General features: G+C 33.5%; 1 protein-coding gene across 4 annotated transcripts in view; it reads right to left on the reverse strand.

Moving 5' to 3' along the window:
* The window catches only part of DNAH7 (dynein axonemal heavy chain 7), a 350,205-nt gene that overhangs the window by 247,656 nt on the left and 80,578 nt on the right, over nucleotides 1-21,971 (reverse strand). For all 4 annotated transcript variants that reach the window (XM_079132564.1, XM_079132563.1, XM_079132565.1 and 1 more), the window contains 3 exons: nucleotides 18,914-19,033; nucleotides 4,481-4,664; nucleotides 3,445-3,624 (listed from right to left, as the gene is read on the reverse strand). In XM_079132564.1, coding sequence (XP_078988690.1) covers nucleotides 3,445-3,624; nucleotides 4,481-4,664; nucleotides 18,914-19,033 — 484 coding nt within the window. The remainder of the gene's footprint in view (nucleotides 1-3,444; nucleotides 3,625-4,480; nucleotides 4,665-18,913; nucleotides 19,034-21,971) is intronic.

Below are 21,971 nucleotides of genomic sequence, written 5' to 3' on the forward strand. Positions count from 1 at the left end.
AAATACAAAGAACCCAATCAATAAATGGGCCAATGACCTGGACAGACACTTTACAGAAGAAGACACATAGGCAATGAATAAATGTATGAAAAAGTGTTCAACATCTCTAGTAATTAGAGAAATGCAAATTAAAACAACTCTAAGATTTCATCTTACTCCAATTAGAATGGCTTTTATCAAGAACACAAACAATAATAGACGTTGGCATGGATGTGGGGAAAAAGTCACACTTATACATTGCTGGTGGGGTTGCAAATCGGTGCAGCTACTCTGGAAAGCAGTATGGAGAATCCTAAGAAAACTTGGAATGGACCCACCTTTTGACCCAGTTATCCCACTCTTTGGTTTATACCCAAAGGACTTAAAATCAGCAAACTACAGTAACACAGCCACATCAATGTTTATAGCAGCTCAGTTCACAATAGTTAGATTGTGGAACCAACTTAGATGCCCTTCAACAGATGAATGGATAAAGAAACTCTGGTATATATCCACAATGGAATACTATTCAGCTATAAAGAAGAATAATATTATGGCATTTGCAAATAAATGGATGGAATTGGAGAATATCATGCTAAGTGAAATAAACCAAGCCCAAAAAACCAAAGGCTGAATGTTTTCTCTGATAAGTGGAAGATGATATATAATGGGGCTGGGGGTGGGGAATGAGAGAATATTTGGGGAACTTTAGAATATGTAGAAGAAAATGAGAGGGAGGGGGGTATGAAAAATGGTGGAATGAGAAAAATATCATTGCCCTTTGTACATGTATGATTACACAAATGGTATGAATCTACATTGTGTACAACCATAGAAACGAAATTATGTACCCCATTTGTGTACAATGAATCAAAATGCAGTCTGTAAAAAATTAAAAGCCTAATAATAATAATAATAATAAAAAGAACTACATTAGGAAATATTTTTAAATCTAATCAGCTCCTGTCCAGAGTTAGAAGAAATGATATTTAGTATGAGACACCTCATGTGCTCTAAAGCATATCAAATTAGATCATGATAGAGTTAACATGCTTGGACTCAGTGCACTGGCTTCTTGCAGGTTTGCCTTCCATGAAAAAAAGTGTATTTTTAGTTCACTTTCAGTTCCTATCAAAAGTTGTGATAAAACAGCAACATAAATTCCACTTCTACAATTGCTGTCATTGAGGCTATGTGCAATTATCTTATTCAAGACACTTTATTATCTTTTGTTTCCAAACCTGGAATTTGTATTTTTAAAATGTCACCAGGTAATACTTGTACATTACTCCAGGTAATGTACTTCGCTCTCAAAATCTGATACCAGGAAAAATATCATTCTCCTCTGAGAAGTTTAAATTAATTATTTTAATCCTAAATTAAACTTATCACATTTTCATGTTTTTAGAAATCAGGAAGCTTATGGTCATATTTTATAATCATAAAATCATAGTAATTGTACTCATTTGGATAATTACAATTATTACTTTTATCTAATTAGAGCTTATTAGTTCACCTTGGTAATTTGCTGTACTTATGTGTTTTATATGCTACCTCAAATCATACATGAAAAAATGTAATAAAGAATTGAATTTCACAAAGGATAAGTAAACAGTAAATTTCTTGAGTAACTTCTAACTATGATAACCTGAGAAACAGATATCCATAAAATGACTAAAATTATCATTTATAAGGAAACAAAATAAGATGGGAAAATTTAAGAGGCCCAAATGAGAGAGAATGACTTGTGATAGATCACAGTCTGCAGAAGTGAGCAGCGACCCTGGGAACTTCATGATTTCCTCCTCTAATCTTTGCTTTTGAGTCTCCAGCAAGGTGGAAATAGGAGGTGGGAAGTGGCTGTGGTGACAAACTCTCATGACTGAGCAAGGTAGGAAGTAATATTTCATACCCACACATAAAATGAAGAACACTGAAAGGTGACACAATAAAATGATGGTTCTGAGGAGAAAATCCTTCAGAATACTAAAAGGTGACAGAATCCTTGCATGAGGGGAGAAAGGACGGGAAATGTCCTGTTTTTGTCTTGTTTCTCAGTGAAGAAGAAAAAATGGCTGCCTTAAAAATTTAGAACCTTAAGCTTGTTCTCAAACAGGTGGGTAACTGCCAGTGCTGTCCACAAAATTGTTAAATAAAGATTTAGTTAAAAACAATCCCATAGTCTATATGCAAATTCCAAAGGAATCAACTTAAATCACAACATCAAAAACTTCCCTGCACAAAGTTTGTGTATACACACACACACACACACACACACGCTTATAATAGTAAAGAAAAAATATCCACAGGGAATAAAACACTAGGAACAAGAGTCAGCAAACAGCAGAATCAGAATAGCAAAGACCATACATACTGTAATTCCTAAATACAGAATATAACATATTTAATATGTATAAAGAAAAGTAAAAGCTTAATGAATACATGATGTACAAAAGATTATCAAAAATGACCAGGCCTGTTTGAAAAAGAACTTATGGCGTTCCTGGAAAAAAAAAATAAAATTATAAACTCAGCAATGAGGATAAAATCCTCAATATGCATAATTTCACAATCATAATGTTAAATGAAATAAAGCAAGTCCCAGATTACATAAAAGATGACTCTACTTATACAGAGATGTGAAAAATCTAAACTGAAATTGTTTAGATATTTATAGACATAAGTCTATTTTTTAAAATTATGAATAATGAATCCAAAAGTCAGGATAGTGATTATTCTGCTAAAAAGTAGAATAGGGATCTAAATAGGAAGGAGCAATAAGGGACAGCTTTCAGTTATCAGGATTATTCTTTCCCTTAAGATGGGCTATAGCCACAACAGATGTTAATTTTATTACTATGTAAACCTTTACACACTAATATCCTATACTCTTTTGTATGGGTGAAATATCTGTAAATTATTTTAAAAATAGAAAGACAGAAGAAAACTATATTTGGAATTACAACCTTGGAAAACTTGTAAGCTAAGCAGTCTTCAGGCATGCTTATTTAATGAACTAAAGTGCAATGACTGTTGAAAAGTCGTAGATGGGATCTATGAATTGAAAACATACAGACAGGAGCTCACTATTTGTGGAAAAATGTGTACAAGAAGGGTAATCAACCAAAGGACAGTTTTACAAGCTAGAAAAATATAATAGAGGTCTACAAAATGAATGAATGCTACAGCAAACAGTCTGAGACCACAGCAAACACTCATCAACTGCTTCAAACCCCATCACAACTTTAACTCCTTCCCTCAGTGGAACAGTAGACTAGAAAAATACATATGTGTAAGAGATGCTGATGGAAAATGTATTTTTTAAATAAAGTTTTCTTATAAGCCAATGTCACTAAGCCATTCATAGTCTATGAAACAAAAGACACCTGTCTACACCTTCCAGAAGTTATTTGAAGTGAATATCATTATGCAAATTAAAGCAATCAGAAGTTCCTTGTTACTTACCCACTTAGAATACAATTTTGTCTCAACTCTTGGCACAGAACTGACAGCCTTAATCATGATAGCATAAATATTTACAAAGATATCTATATAGTCATTAAAGTCAGGTTCAAACGTAATGGCATCATGCTCAAGAATCAGTCTCATGATGAAACCTGGATGTTCAAAAGCTCTAACAGAATCCTACAAAAAATAAAAATTTACATATGTATATGTATATATAACTGTAATATATTTAACTATAAACAACCACATATATATATGTGTCTATATACGTATAGTGATAAAGAGTGCACCAGTTCTAATCAGAATACATGGGAACCCACCCACATTTCCTCTTTCATCTTAGACAGTTAATCCAGGAAGAGCTTTAATGGAGAGAGCAAGAGTGATTACAAACTAGATTAGTTGGCATCTATTATCCACTTGGCCTATAGGTTAACTACAGGGTCAAAGTATTAAAAAAAAAAAAAAAAAAAAAAAAACAGACCATGCTTAGTAATGGGCTTTAGGATCTCAAGAACGAGTGCCAGGGAGAAACATTCCAATTCCAAGATTCTGTTTACTCTATAACTAATAGAACCTTCTTCTAGAAAGAGAAAATTCTTCTCATGAAAACTCTCCGCAACCTTTATGACCTAGATTTCCTAATAATGGAATTATTTTACTTATTTCCCTTAATCTTCAGTGATAATAATCATATATCCCAAATATGCAGGTTGACACATTTTGCGGGGGTACCAGGGACTGAACACAAGGGCACTTGACACTGAGCCACATCCTCAGCCCTATTTTGTATTTTATTTAGAGACAAGGTCTCGTTGTGCTGCTTAGTGCCTTGCTTTTCCTGAGGCCGGCTTTGAACTCACTATCTGACACCAGCTTTTTTTGACACCAACGTTTTTGTTTAATAAATAAGCATAACAGATCTAAAGATGTATTCTGCTCTTGGTAAACATATTTTATCATTTTCCTCTCTGAAAGAATTAAAAATAAGAAAGTTACTAAATGCTGATCAGTGTAACTGAACCATACTTACAGGGGGTTGTGCAATTAAGTCTGTGAAATCCTGCATGGAGGCTAAAGTGAGGTCCTGCAGCTGTAAAGTCATAAGTGTAGCAGCACAGTTGAAAAAAGATTCCAATTTGGCACTGTTGTCACTGGTTGGCAATTGCTTTTTTTTATTACCTTGGTAATAAATATTCTGTACTTCTGGAAACCACCTTGAAAGAACAAAAGACTTTTAAAAGTCAATACTCTCAGTGAATTACTCCTTTTACATTTAGCATTAACCGTAATTTCTAGACATCCAAAGGTCTTCATAAAGAGGTATATTGCCAAGTGACATTATCCACTCTCAGAAATGTAAGTGCTAGAATATTTCATTTCTCCTAAGAAAAGAAATTTTAAATCATAACTAATAGAAAATGACTCATTGATGTGATGCTGTAAGACATAAATCTAACTCCTGGAACTATGATTCCAGCAGTTTTTGAAGAAATATGAGAACTAACTTTATTGGCTATCATGAGATACTTCTCTCCAGTCTCTTAAATGCTCTCCAAGGAATATATCTGTTAGTTTAAAACTATAATGTGAACAACTGATTAAATCTAGGCAGAGCTTATACCAAGTTAAACCCACTTAGTATTTCATGCTTTTCAGTTTCACAATTGATGAAATACAAATCAACAAAGTCATATATTTTATTTTGACATTTCTCTTAGTATGAAATCCTGAAAGAGTGACTGGTCTGAAAAAGAGTTTAAAATACACAATAAAAGAGTAATCAGGCAATTTCATATAGAGATAAATCATGATGATAACAAGTCAAGTTTTCAGCTTGTAAAACTACTGGCCAATGCTACAGGATTAGGAAATACTGGTACCTTCTTTCATGAGAGACAATGGATTTTTTAAAGTAGTTAATATAATTTCAGGAGTCACCTGAATGTTCCAAGAGAGACAACTAAGTTTTAAATATTCTTATTTATCCTTTTAACAAATATGTATTAAATGTCTACTTATGTGCTAGGAATAGTGTTCCAGGAGACATAAAAAAGAGATGACATCATTCGTATTCTCACAATAATACAGGCAATGTGCCTTCAACAAAAACAGGTATAAAGTCAAAGGACAGAGAAGATCATTTTTCATTTAAGTAATGAAGAACGGTTTTATAGTGAAGATGGCAATTTTGTCAAAGAATAGATAGAAATAAGAATAAGAAAGCCCTGAGAAAAAAGATCTGAAGTGGACATAGGATAAAAAGTAAAATAAGTGGATAGGTAGTGATAATATCTCTTATTTCACTGTCTGAGATAACAGATAATAGAGATAATACACTAGAAAATGAGAAAAAACAAGTGTAGGAAAGTCCATGAGGACTTTTGCAGAACTTTGGAATTAAAACCAAGAACTTGAGACAGACACTCAGATGAAGCCTGGGTAGACGCTTCTATGGTGAGGTATCTCACTGGTAAAGCAACACATAAAGAGGACAAGCGGGAAATATAAAGAGAGGACGGTGCTAAATCAAGGAAGGAAACTGAGATGCTACCTGTAGGTTTGGGCAAAAGACAAAATAAGTTTGGGTCTGTAGAGACTTAAAAAGGATGACTAAATGCATTTTAAAAAAATCCATTTACTCTTTATCTTCAAAATAGTTATAATTCCCTCTTATGTGCAAAACATTGGAGTACAAAGTATTTCACAGTTCTCAAAGTACTTATAAGTAAGAGAAGGAAAAGAGGGAAATACAAAAGAAATACAAAAGGAAGATGTAATGAGAATAAAGATTGGGATGCATTCAGAAGAAAGAGATCACTTCCAAAAAGGCAAGAGTGAAGATTTCATGGAGGAAGGGATACTGAGGTGAGGATCTGAAGGACAGAAGAAAGACTTCTTTGGAAATGAGCTGTGTCAAACATCGTAAATATAATTATTATGCTGCTGGTGTATAAGAGGTCCATATTTCATTTTAATCTCCTTAACTGTTCATTTGATTATTACGATTATGTATGTAAAGATAACAGTGCTGAAATTGATAGAGTATAAGAGGGAAGCAGTTAAACAACTTTCAAATTTTCCTAGCATCCTCATCTGACCAATTTTTTAAAAGTATTTTAAAAATCAGTAGTTGGCTAAAAAGGAGATAAAACACATCAGATTTAATCCATATATATATTTTTAACAGTGGTAAAAACTATTACACACTAAGTCATACAAGTTATATTCTGTTTTATTAATCACAATTATTTCCAAAACCATGAAAAGGTTAAAGGTAGGTTTATGTTGCAGAAAATCTTAAAAGGTAGGTTAAGAAATATAGATTTACAATTTTAAAAAAATGGAAAAAAATTAAAAATTGAGTTAGGTGGGACATTTGCCATATTCATTATACTATTCTTTAAGATGCCCTGTACAACTGAACATTCTGTAATAACAGTTGGAAATAGTTTTAAAACAATAAAAAGAAATATGAGCTTATTTCATTAACAAATGGGAGATACTAAACTGGGGTATTTTAAGATTCATCTGACAGTGGTTTATAGGACAGGATTGAGAGAAGGAAATGCCAGAGACAAAGGAATAGAGAAGCTATTCAGATTTTACAAAGCCTACATGGGAGGTGAAAAGGGCCCACCAAAGGTGTCGCAATGAGAAATAAGATGAAGGGGTACACATGAAAGATGCCTCTGAAAGAAAATAGTTGGTAATCATCATATAAGTTTCAATAAATATGAAAGAGTTGAAATACAAAATGAGAAGTCAATAGTAGAAGGACACTTGGAAATTTACTATTATGTACAAATAAAACAACACATTCCTAAATGACCGATATGTTAAAAAGGAAATCATATGGGAAATTAGAAAGTACTTTAAAGTGAATGAACATGAAAATATAATATGCCAAAATTAATGGGGGGAACAAAATCAGTGATCAGAGGGAACTTTGTAGCTGTAAACACCCACATTAAAAGCAAGAAAATCTCAACTTAATAAAGTAAATTTACACCAGAAATTATAAAAGAAATGCAAACTAAATTCAAAATAGGAAGGGAGGAAAAAATGATTTAAATGAAAACAAAATAGAGAGTAGAAAAAAAAAAATCAACAAACTCCAAAGTGAATTCTTTGAAAATATCCCTAAAATGACAAACTTATAGGTAGCCTGACCAAGAAAAAGGAGAGAAGACTCAAATCATTAAAACAAGGGATGGAAAAGAGGACATTAATACCTAAGAGAATACCAAAAATTATAAGGGAATATAAAGAAAAATTACAAGCCAACAAATTTGGTAATCTATAAAATTGAACAAGTTCTAGAAAATATGAATATATCTATAACAAATAAAGAGATTTAGTCAATCATTAAACATCTTCCTAAAAACTTTTAAAAGGCCAGGAACCATGATGGTTTAATACCAATTCTTCAAAAACCATAAAAGATAAGCAAAAGGAATACTTTCTAACTCACTCTATGAAACCAGTATTATCCTAGTACTAAAACCAGACATAAGTAAAGTGCCACAAGAAGAAGAAAATTATTACAAACCAAATCCAGCAGCATATATTAAAAAAAATTATACTACATGACCACGTAGGACTTGCTTCAGGAATGCAAGTTCACTTATTATATGAATATCAATGCATCATACCATAGTAGTCCAAAGAAGAAAAGCCATTTGACAAAATCTACCATTAATTCATGATAAAGACACTCAAGAAATTAAGAAAAGAGAACTTTCTCAGCTTGATAAAGTTAACCACACAGCTAAATTAAAAGTGAAAGACTGAAAGCTTTCCCCTTAAAATCAGGAATAAAACAAGGATGTCTGCTCTTGTCACTTCTCAGCATTGTAACTGAGGGTCTAGCTAGGGAAATTAGGCAAGAAAAAGGAGGAAAAATCCAGATCCAAAAGGAAGACGTAAAGCTACCTCTATTTGAAGATGATATGATCTTATATAAAGCCATAAATAGTCCGTGCCAAAAATAAAAACAGAAAAATCAATTTGAAAATAAAGTTAAGAAAATAATCCCATTTACAATAGCAACAAAAATAAAACACTTAGAAAAATGACACTAAAGAAATAGTAAAACTTGTATACTGAAAAAAAAATCACAAAACATGGTTGAAAGAAATTAAAGAACTCAGTAAGTGGAAAGACATCTCCCTATCCCAGACTGGAACACTCAATATTATTAAAATGGCAATATTCCCAAAATTGATTTGCAGATTCAATGAATTCCCTATCAAAATGTCAGTGGCCCTTTAAAAAAAAACAAAAAAAAAAACAAAAAAAAAACACAAAGACAGAGAAGTTAATATTAAAATGCATGTGGAAATACAAACACCTGAGAACAACCAAAGTAGTCCTGAAACAGAACAAAATTAGAGGATTCACACTTCCTATTTCAAAACTTACAAAGCTACAGAAATCAAAACAGTTTCGTACTGGCATAAAGGCACACAAGTAGAACATAGGAGCAGAATAGAGATCTCAGAAATAAACCCTAATATATACAGTAAAATTATTATGTACAATGGTGTCAAGGATGTTCAATGAAGAAAAGACGTGCACAAATAGTGCTAGAATTATTGTATATTCACATGCAAAATAACTGGCTTGAGCCAATTGCAAGTGGCACCAGCCGGCTCTGGAGCCTGAGGTAGGAGGATCACGACTTCAAAGTCAGTCTCAGTAAAAGTGAGGCACTGAGCAACTCAGGGAGACCCTGTCTCTAAATAAAATACAAAAGAGGGCTAGAGATGTGTCTCGGTGATCAAGTGCCCCTGAGTTCAATCCCCAGTACAAAAATGATGATGATGATAATAACAATAATTGACTTGGACCCCTACCTCATACCATATAGAAAAATTAATTCAAAATGGACCAGTTTTAATGGTCAAAAAAGACTGAAATGTAAAAGCTAAAACTGGAACTTTTAGGGAAAAAGATGTAAACCAGTAAATCTTTGTAATATTGGATTAGGCACCAGTTTCTTATATATGATAGCAAGAGCACAAGGAACCAAACAAGATAATACCTTATACTTCCTCAGAAGTAAAAATATTTGTACATTAAATTCACTTGCAAGAAAGTTAAAGGAAAGCTCACATAATGGGAAAAATATTTGCAAAATGGGAAAATCAGAACTAATGAGGGTTTAGTATCCCGAATATAAAAAGAACTCTTAAAACTCAACAATAAAAACTCAGATAACCCAATATTTAATGAGTAAAGGATCTGAATAAACATTTATCCATAGAAGATAAATAAGTTGACAATAAGCTTATAAAAGATGCTCAACTTAATTGTCATTAAGGAAATGCAAATCAAAACCACAGTGAGATACCACTGACACACTCATCAGGATGAGTATAACTCAGGATGGTTATAATCAGAAATATGGACAATAGGTATTGGCAAAGATGTGGAGAAATCAAAGAATGTAAAATCCTACGGTCCTTTTGGAAAACATCGTGGCAGTTCCTGAAAGAATTAAACATAGAATTAACATATATAACCAGCAATTCCACTCCTAGGTATGTATATGGAAAACATGTTTAAACAAAATGATTGTTCATAGAAGCATTATTCAAAATAGTCAAAAGGTGAAAATCACCCAATGTCTATCAATTGATGAATGGATAAACAAAATGTGGTTTATCTGTACAATGTAGTATTATTTGGCCATGAGAAGAAATGAAGTATTGATACATGCTTTATGCCATGGATGAACCTTGAAAATGTGTCTTCTATGAAAAAAACAGAAAATAAATGGCCACATATTGTATCATTCCACTTAGATGAAATCCTCAGAATTGGGAAATCCATACAGACAAAAACTGCATTGTGGTTACTAGGTTCTTGTACAGGGATGAATTGGAAGTAATCTCTAACAGACACAGAACTTCTTCTGGGGTGGGGAAAGCATTCTGGATTTAGTGGTATGGTTGCACACTTTGTAAATATATATAAACCACAGACTATACACATTTTATGATAAGTGAAGTATATCTTAATTGTTAAAAAAAAAAAAAAGTAGGAAAGGAGGTTTCAAGATAGTGGAATAGATCAGGATTTTGCTGGCTGCTCCATGGCATAAAACCAAGAAGGCAGACAGGCATCTTCTCAGCAAGGTAGGTGAACAAAACAAGTGGGGAGGGGGGAGACTTTACTGGAATTTAATACTGGACACTCAAAGTACATCGGGGACTCTGGAAGTTGGCTATAATAGAATAAGCCAGAAATCTCCAGCACCATAACCACTGCTGCTCCAACCAGAACAGTCCCTTTGGGAGCACAGTGGAGGGACAAAGGAATTAAAGAAACCCACATTTGGGGGAGGACAGGGGTGTGTCTGGGTGCAGAGTTTGGAGATAGGGGAAACTGCCTAACTAAACTGAAAGGTGTGCTGCACAATAGCTTGTATGGGAAAGAACCTATATCTTTCCTGGCAGCGAGCAGAAGACAAAGGAAGAACAATTTTGCAGCTGCAGTGCCAGGGCCAGCAGCTGAGGGAGTCGACTCCTGACAAACCCAAGTTTGGCCCAAAATACAGGCCTGGACAATCCACACTGCATGATGTAGAGTGTGCCTAAGAGACCAGGAGAAAAATCAAATGTGGAGAGAGGTTTACACAGGGGACAACTGGTTGTAGAAACACACTCAGCTCTCCCCCTCCCCCTCTAAACTGGCCACTTGCAGGACTACCTGGGAGAGACATTCCTAGCCAGGAATTCCAAAAGGCAAGGTGGGAAAGATTAAGTTTAAAGACTGAACTGGAGACCAGAAAACTTGGGGTCTTCAGGTGATACAGTAGACTAAGAATTGGCTTCTTCACCACACCAGCAGAAGCCAGGAGAGATCCCTGGGCTGCAGTCTGCAAGCATGAATGGGCAATTGCTGGGCACTGGATGTGCATTGATTCAAAATCTCCAGACCAACTGGTATGCAGCAAAGAGCCTGGAGCCTACCTAAGATTAAACCCCTTCTCCAGGAGTTCTGCCTACAGGATTACCTCTCTCACCCTAGAAACCCCACCCTGAGGGTGGAATAAGAATCATACTCCAGACAAACCCACCCAACTGCTGAGAAGGAAAACTGAGAGAATCTCTTGAACTTCTATAGAAACAATTCTTTAACTTTTCATCAGGATTTTTTTTTCTTTTTTATTTTCTCTGCTTAATTGTGACCTTTAATGGTTCATGAACATTTACACATATTCATATTTGGTTTTCTTTTTCTTTTCTCACTTCTAGCATTTTTGAAATCAGTTATTTTTCATGGATCAACTTTTTGAGGACTAGGAAGTTTGATACATTTCAAATTTTTAGGACACTATAAATCTACAGGGACTCTTAGATGGGTAGGCACAGAAACAACATGAAAAAGCAAGGGAACAAATTGCCCCAAACAAACCAAGATACTTCAATAACAAAATCCATTTCTGTTCAGAGAAGGAGTTTAGAATGTACATAGATAAACTAATCTGTGAGATAAAGGACAATGTAAAGAGTGATATCAGACAGCAAATACAGGAAGTGAAAAATCACTTAATAAAGAGATTCTGAAAAAAAAATCAAGCAGAAATCCTTGAAATGAAGGAATCAAGAAACCAAATTAAAAATTCAATGGAAAGCATCACCAACAGACTAGACCACTTGGAAGATAGTTTCAAGCAATGAAGACAAAATACACAATCTTGAAAATAAAGTTGACCATGGAGACAAGATGTTAAGAGACCATGAACAGAACTTCCAAGAAATATGGGATAACATGAAAAGACCAAATTTAAGACTTATTGGGATAAATAAAGGCTCAGAGATACAAACCAAAGAAATGCACAATATTTTCAATGAAATAGTATCAGAAAATTTCCTAAACCTAAAGAATGAAATGGAAACCTACAAATGGCTTGCAGGACCCCAAATATTACAACAGACCCACACCAAGTCACATTATTATGAAAATGACTAACATGCAGAATAAGGACAGCATTTTAAAGGCTCCCAGAGAAAAATGACAAGTCATGTTTAGAGGGAAATGAATCCAAATCTCAGCTGACTTCTCAATCCAGACCCTCAAAGATGGGAGGTCTTGGAATAATATATATCATACTCTGAAAGAAAATGAATGCCAGCCAAGAATTGATGATGAAATAAAAACCTTCCTTGATAAACAAAAAGTAAACAAATTCACAACTAGAAAGCCTGCACTATAAAAGAATTGATGATGAAATAAAAACCTTCCTTGATAAACAAAAAGTAAACAAATTCACAACTAGAAAGCCTGCACTATAAAACATTCTCAAAAAAATATTTCATGAAGAAGAAATGAAAATTAAAAGTGAAAACCAGCAAAGGGAAGAACTACACTAGAAGTATAGTTCAAAGGAGAAATTAATTCAATTAGAAACCAGAAATAAATCAAAATGCTGGAATAAAAATCATATCTCAATAATAACATTGAATGGAAATGTCCCAAACCCATCAATCAAAAGACACAGACTGGCAGATTAGATTGAAAACAAGACCCAACAATATGTTATCTCCAAGAGACTCATCTCATAAGCAAAGACATCCAAAAACTGAAGATAAAAGGATGGGGAAAAACATATCATTCACATGGATCTTGTAAACAAGAAGGGGTTTCTATCCTTATATCAGATAAAGCAGACTTCAAGCCAAGGTTACTCAGAAGGGAGAAAGAATAACATTTCATATTTCTTAAGGAAATTATATATCGACAAGACATAACAATCATAAATATTTATGCCCCAAACAATGTAGCATTGATATATATCAAAAAAGCCCTTCTTAATGTCAAGAATCAAACAGAACATAATGCAATAATCCTGGGTGACTTTAACATAGCTCTTTCACTGCTGGATAGTTTCTCTGAACAAAAACTAAATCAAGAAGCTATAGAACTAAAAAATAAAATTAATAATTTAGACTTAATAGACATATATAGAATATTTCATCCATCAATGACTGAATGTGCTTTCTTCAGCAGCACACAGATCCTTCTTTAATAAAAGATCATATCTTAGGCCACAAAGAAACTCTTAGCAAATACAAAAAATTGAGATAATATCTTGCATTCTATCAGATCATAATGGAAAGAAATTATAAATCCATGATAAAATAAAAATTAGAAACTACTCTAACACCTGGAGACTAAATAATACACTACTGAATGACCAATGGATAATAGAAGAAATTAGGGATAAAATTTTAAAAATTAGACAAATAAAGATACAACTTATCAAAATATCTGGGACTGGGGCTGGATTTGTGGCTCAGTGGTAGAGTGCTTGCCTGGCATGTGTGAGGTCCTGGGTTCGATCCTCAGCATCACATATAAATAAATAAATAAAACAAAAGAACTGTTGACATCTAAAAAAAATATATTAAAAAAAAAATCTCTGGGACACTGTGAAGCCATTGCTAAGAGGAAAGTTCATCGCATTGAGATCATTCGTCAAAACAATAGAGGGCTATGGATACAGCTCAGTTAATAGAGTGCTTTCCTGTCAAACACAAGGCCCTGGGTTCAATCCCAAGCACCACTAAATAAATAAATAACTTAACATTACATCTTAAAGCCCTAGAGAAATAATAACAAATCAACACCAAAAGCTGAAGACAAGAAATAATTAAAATGCAGAGCTGAAATCAATGAAATTGAAGCAAAAATGTTCAAAACATACACACAAAAAAATTGTTCCTCTGAAAAATAAATAAAATTGATAAACTGTTTGCCAAGCTAATGAAGACAGAGAAAACTCAAATTACTAAAATTCCTGATGAAAAAGGAAATATCACAACAGACACTGCTAAAATATAGACAATAATAAGAAACTATTTTGAAAATTTATACTCTAATAAATAGAAAATCTTGAAAACATCAACAAATTTTTATAGACATATGAGCTACCCAGTTGACTCAGACATATGATCTACCAAATTGAATCAGGAAGACATAGAAAGTTGAACATGAAGACATGAAATTGAAGATGCCATCAAAAACCTACCAAGAGTTAGTGTTAGGGTTAGAGTTAGGGATAGGGAGGGGGGAAAGTATGGAGGAAGGAACTACTGTATAGAGGGTAAAGAGGGGTGGGGGTGGGGGGAAGGGAAAAAATAACAGAATGAATCAAACAAACAAACAAAAAAAAACCTACCAAGAAAGAAAAGCCCAGGACCAGATTAATTCTCAGTCAAGTTCTACCAGACCTTCAAAGAATAATTATACCAATCCTCCTCAAATTATTCCATGAAATAGGAAAGGAGGGAACCCTTCCAAGCTCAATCTATGAAGTTAGTATCACCCTGATATTAAAACCAGACAAAGATATGTCAAGGAAAGAAATCTTCAGACCAATATCCCTGATGAACATAGATGCAAAAATTCTTAATAAAATTCAGGCAAATTGCATACAAAAACATATTTAAAAGATAGTGCATCATGATCAAGTGGGGTTCATCCCAGGGATGCAAGGTTGGTTTAACATATTGAAATCATTAAACATAATTTATCACATCAATAGACTTATAAGATGAGAATCACATGATTATCTCAATAGGTGCAGAAAAAGCATTTGACAATATACAGCATCCATTCATATTCAAAACACAAGAAAAACTAGAGATAGTAAGAACATACCTCAACATCGTAAAAGCTATATATGCTGAACCCAAGGCCAACATCATTCTAAATGTAGAAAAAGTGAAAGCATTCCCTTTAAAAACTGGAACAAGACAGGGATGCCCTCTTTCACCACTCCTATTCAATATAATCCTGCAAACTCTAAATTACCAAAGCAATTAGACAGAAGAAGGAAATTAAAGGGACACAAATAGAAAAAGAATAACTCAAACTATCACTACGTGCCAACAGCATGATTCTATATTTAGAAAACCCAAAAAACTCTACTAGAAAACTTCTAGAATTCACAAGTGAATTCAGCAAAGTAGCAAGACATAAAATGAACATCTATAAATCAACTGTATTACTATACATCACTGATTAATCAATTGAAAGAGAAATTAGGAAAACTATCCCAATTTCAATAGCCTCAATAAAAAATAAAATACTTGGGAATCAATCTAACAAAAGAGGTAAAAGACCTCTATGATGAAAACTACAGAACTCTAAAGAAAGAAATCGAAGACCTTAGAAGATGGGACAATCTCCCATGTTCTTGAATAGTCAGAATTGATATTGTCAAAATGGCCACACTACAAAAAGTATTCTATGGATATATGTAATTCCTATTAAGGTTCTGCTGATGTCCTTCATAGAAAGAGAAAATGCAATCATGAAATTCATTTGGAAAAATAACAGGCCCAGAATAGCCAAAGCAATCCTCAGCAAGAAAAGTAAAGCAGAAGGCATCACAATACTAGGCCTTAAATTATACTTCAGTGCTTTAGTTAAAAAAAAAAAAAAAAAAAGTATGATATTGACACTAAAAGTGATATGAAGACCATTAGACAAAGGTGCCAAAAACATACATTGGAGAAAAGATAGATTTTTAAACATATGGTGCTGGGAAAACTGGAAATCCATATGTAACAAAATGAAATCAGACCCCTATTTCTCTCCCTGAACAAAACTCAACTCAAAGAGGATCAAGGATCTAGGAATTAGACCAGAGACCCTGCACCCACTAAAAGAAAATGTAGGCCCAAATCTCCATTTTGTTGGTTCAGGAACCAACTTCCTTGATAAGATCCCTAAAGCGCAAGAAGTTAAATCAAGAATCAATAAATGGGATGGGATAAAAATAAAAAGCTTCTTCACAGCAAAGGAAACAATCAAGAACCTGAAGTGAGAGCCTATAGAATGGGAGAAAATTTCTGCCACCTGCACCTCAGGTAGAGCATTAATCCCCAGGATATACAAAGAACTCAAAAAACTCAACAACAAAAAATGAATAAATAAATAATCCAATCAATAAATGGGAAAAGGAACTGAACACACACTTCACAGAAGAAGAAATATGACTGGTCAACAAATATATGAAAAAATGTTTGACATCTCTAGCAATTAGAGAATGCAAATTAAAACTAAACTGAGATTCCATCTCACTTCTGTCAGAATGGCAATTATCAAGAATAAATGTTAGTGAGAATATGAGGGAAAAGGTTCACTCAAACATTGCTGGTTGGACTGAAAATTGGTGCAACCACTCTGGAAAGCAGTATGGACATTCCTCAGAAAACTTGGAATGGAACCACCATTTGACCCAGTTATCCCACTCCTCAGCATATACCCAAAGGACTTAAAATCAGCATTCTATAGTGATGCAGCCACATAAATGTTCATAGCTGCTCAATTCATAATAGCCAAGCTATAGAACTAACCTAGGTGCCCTTCAACCAATAAATGGATTAAGAAAATGAAAATGTGGTACATATACACAATAGAATGTTACTCAGCCAGGAAGAAGAATGAAATTATGGCTTTTACCAGTAAATGGATGGAAATGGAGACTATCATGCTAAATGAAATAAGCCAATCCCCAAAAAATCAAAGGCCTAAGGTTTTCTCTGATATGTGGATGCTGACTCACAATAGACTGGTGGGGAGCAATAAGAGGAGATTCACCAGATTGGACAGATGGGATTCAGAGGAATAAAAGGGAGACGTGAACAGGAAAGACAGCAAAATGAATTGGACATAACTTTCCTATGTTCATATATGAATACATGACCAGTGTAATTCCACATTATGTACAACCATAATAATGGGAAGTTATACTCCAGGTATGTATGATATGTCAACGTGCATTCTACTGTCATATATAACTAAAAAGAACAAATAAAGAAAAAAAAAAACAATAAAAAATGAAAAAAAAATAGGAAAACTCAGGTAAGGGTAAAGAGACAATGAGCAAAAGAGGCAAAAAAAAGTCACAAGATTTTCAAGTTGCCCTAAGAATGGTCCAGAAGAGAAAGAATAGGTTTGGAAGAAAGAACTAGGCATTGTTATGAATATGCTGAGATTCAGGTACTGACATGATATTCAACTGAGATATTCAGTATGTAATTGTTAATAAGGGCCAAGAGCTCAGAAAACAAGATCTTCAGACAGCTGAGATGAACGGTCAAAAGAATATGAAAAAGAGAGCAACAAAAAGACCTGGGACTTTTAGGAGATAGCAAGATTAAGCAGACAAAAAAATGAGACAGTGGAGAAGAACCAGATAAGCACAGGGGCAAACAGAGGGTTCCAGAAAGCTATGTGACCACCTGTGGTAACTGCTGAGTAAAAGTGAAGGATGCGGACTAAGAAAATTCCTCTGGGTTTGGGGTAGATAGATGTCTTAATTAATCATTTGCTAACTGTGTTTCCACTCTGAGCTAATGTTCTGCCTCTTAGCCGTGATAAACACATTCTGGCTCACTAAAGTGTGGTCAGCAAGTTCTTCCCCTAGAATCAATCAGGAAGCATCAAGAGATAAAGCTAATCAATCTACATTTTTCACCAGCAACAATGATTCAGTAAGGGTTTGCACTCTCCTCTGTACTTTGACATCAATTTTACTAAAATTTATAGTGGTAATGTATTCCTAGTGTATAACCCTGAAGTCATGGTTCAAGATAACTTATTTGCATCATGTTCTTAAGAGGACATTTTCTTCTCTGCAACTAGTTATGCAATTTTATTCTTCACCTCTCCTCTCTTTTTATTATAACTAAATATAATATGAAATAAAAAGCTAAAGTTCTTCCAAAGTAATATTAAAGAATTTGATTCTAACTTATTGGAGAAAAAAGATTAATTTTAAATGATCAACTTAACTTTCTAAGTTAACTTTTGGAAATCATGGTGTAAGTTTCATGTGATATTTTAAATTTGATCTAATCTTAATATTATATTTATTAGAAATATGATCCATGGGAGCAACTATTTCCTATGTTTTTACCAAGTAAAACATCAATATCATATGTGTCTATTCCATTTTGAAGGGACAATCAAGGAGCTGTTTAATTATCATTTAACAAATCTAAATATAATCTCTGTTGAAACTGTAAGCTCATTTAAAGAACATATTTTCCTTCTGAGTCATTCTTTAAACTCTTCTGCATCCCTCATCCAAAATCAAAATGGAAGAGACCCAGCACTTTGCATGTAGATGTAAGATAACTATCTCGTAAATGATTAGTTCATGATCATTCCTGCATGGTATCCAATACCACTCCCCAAGCAGAGGCAGAAACCAGATAGTTAGAAAAAAGCAACTATCAGTTATAATCATTTTAGTTTCAGCACAAGTTATGATGTGTAGAATATCTGGATAGACCAAGGCAATTAAAGACCTATTTCATTCTCTAATAGAAATGATTTAAAACTTGTTGAAATGGGATTTTCTAAAAGCAGTTAAAATGCAATATCCCATCAATTACATTTATAAACTTATGCTTTCCTATATGAGATTTCAAAACTTTACATTTTAAACAAAGTCTCTTTGGCAGATTCCATGTGTTTCATGACAATACTCTGAAAACTTGAGAGTTCCAAGGCATCCTGGCGATTGTGAAATTCTTCTATATCAACCAAACGTAATTTTCTGCAAAAGATAAAAAATACATGATAATATAAGATCAAGCTTGTTTGATATGTAACATTTTTGCTCATTGATCCTTTCTCAAATATAGCATATTTCTAGGTTTTATCATTTAAAGTGTGTTCCATAAAATTAAATATTCAATAACATAAGATTTTCTAAATTTAAAAATAATGTATACAGTTAAATTCAATAGGGACATAATATGATATTATGAAACTTCTCTGTGAAGTAGAAGAGCATAATAACTTTGATTTAATGGATAGTTTACACTGCAACAATGCTTTTAAACTGGAACAATTATAATAATCAATGCTACACAACTTACTTCTAAAACAAAACGTGCACCTTCTCTGAAAAGGAAGCAGTCCTGAATAGCAGGGAGTCAGGGAGTAGAGAAGTTCTAATACCTCATTAAGATCCATTGTATCAAAATCTTTTCTACCTGTCTGATTTTTTTTTCTCTAACACACAACTTGCAGGAGTCTGCAATTTTCAATGCAATCCTTTTATTCTCACTGCAATGCTATGTATCTTCATTATGTACATAATTTAGTTTACTCATTTAAATTTTTTCTCTGGCAGATTAACCAAAATAAAAGACCAATATTAGCTATTAGTACCATTGTGCTTTTCACCTTAATTTAACTAGAAAGCTCTTCCCTTGATTGCTGTTTAATTTCCATGTGAATGAGTAATTTTTATGTTCTGTGGAAGATAGTAAACACACTATTAAAAGCATCACATTTGCCAGGCATAGTGGCACATAGTTCCAGCTACTCAGAAGACTGAGACAGGAGGATTGCAAGTTCAAGGTCAGGAGAGACCCCGACTCAAAATAAAAATTAGAAAATGGCTGAGGATGTCACTCAGTGATAGAGTGCTTGCCAAGCATGAATGAGGCCCTGGGTTTGATCGTCAGTACCAAAAACAGAAACAAAAACAAAAACTGAAAAAAAAAAAAAAAAAAAATCCCACCACATTTAAGCTTGGCATGCTGGTATGTGCCTATAATCCTAGCTACTCAGGAGGCTAAAGCAGAAGGATAATGAGTTTTAGGTCAACCTGGGCAAGTTAATAAGACATTAACTCAAAAAAAAAAAAAAAAAAAAAAACACTTAAAATTTATGTAAAGACTAAAATACTGATTAGTAAATAAAACAAATTACAAACTTTCTCTTCCAAGCTACAAATTCACCTCAAATTAAGATGCATTCAGTATATGACATTGATAATATATTAGGCATAAATAGGTAACCATTGTTAAAGAAACATTCTAATGTGTTATTCAAAACAATTGTACAAATTAATGATTTTGTTGATTTTTATTGATGCATACTAATTATACAGAGTGGTGAGTTTCATTTTGGCATATTTGCATATATGCATAACATAGTTTGATCAGTTTCACTCCTCATTACCATTACCACACCTTCTGCCTCCTACTTCTGTCCTTCCTCTACCCCAACACTCTCTTCTACTTTCATGACATCTTTTTCTTTTCTTTATCTTTCCCTAATTGAGAGAAAACATATGAAACTTGTTTTTCTGAGTCTGATTTATTTCACTTAACATGACGGTCTTCAGATCCATCCATTTTCCTGCAAATGACATAATCTTGTTCTAATTTATGACTGAATAAAACCCACGATAGATAGATAGATACATAGATACATAGATAAGATAGATACATTTTCTTCAACCATTTTCCTGTTGACTGATACATGGGCTGATTCCATACTTGGCTATTGTGAATTGTGCTGCAATAAACATGGTTATGCATGCATCTTTAAGTATGCTAACTTCAATTCTTTTGGATAAATACCAAGAAGTGGTATACATGAGTCCTATGGTACTCCAATTTGTAGTTTTCTGAGGAACCTCTGAGTTCCACAGTGACTGTACTAATTTACATTCCTACCAACAGGGTATATCATTTCCTTTTTCCCTTACATTCTCGCCAGCTTTTATTATTATTTGTATTCTTGATGACTGTCATTGTGACTGAAGTGAGATGGAATCACAATGTAGTTTTGATTTACATTTCCATGATGTTGAACATTTTTATATTTATAGCTGTTGACCATTTCTACTTTTTTTGAGAAGTGTCTATTTAGTTCATTTGCCCATTTATTGAATGGATTATTTGTTTTAAGGGTTGAGCTTTTTGTTGTCGCTGTTCTATATACATTCTGCATATTACTTCTATATTGGAAGAATAGCTGACAAAGATTTTCTGGCATTCTGTGTTTTTAAATAAAATATTTCTAAAATATAGTGCTATATTTCCAGCCTCCCAGAACTTGGCTGAACTCTGGCCAATGAAATTTAAGCAATGTGCTACGTGGAACTTATAGGAAGACTCCCTTCAAGGTTTCTGATCCTACTAGAGCATGCTGTATTTATTTTGCTTCCTTACTGCTTTGTAAAATGAGCACAAGCAGCAAGTACTTGAACCCTTGAAAATGGAAGTCATGACTGAGAAGGAAAACCTCAGAGCTTAGGACCCTAATAGACATTACATCTAGCAAAGATTGACTATGTATCTTCGGGCTTCTTTTACCTGATAAAATAAATGATAAAGTATTTAAGCTACTATTAATTTGTATTTTCCATTAGATACAAAAACCTAACCAAAACAAATACAACAGCACAATCAGATCTTTATGCTTCTTGGTAAATTTTTTGAACATTATTATATTTTAAAACTGTAGCTGTAAGTCAGGCTACATATATATGTGGTCAAATAGTACCAAATAAGAAGTAAATGCTCAGTAGGAGCCCTGGAATTTACTTTGCCTCCTAGCCACCAGACAAAATTTCCTTAGTTTCTTAGTATTTGATTTCAGAAAGAATTCTAGGCATAGGCTCCATCTATGATGTTTTGAGATTAAAGGTATTATAGTACAATTTCCCATGAAATCTCTGGTGATAATATTTC

This window comes from Sciurus vulgaris, assembly GCF_902686455.1.
Source record: "Sciurus vulgaris genome assembly, chromosome: 3".
NCBI lineage: Eukaryota > Metazoa > Chordata > Mammalia > Rodentia > Sciuridae > Sciurus > Sciurus vulgaris.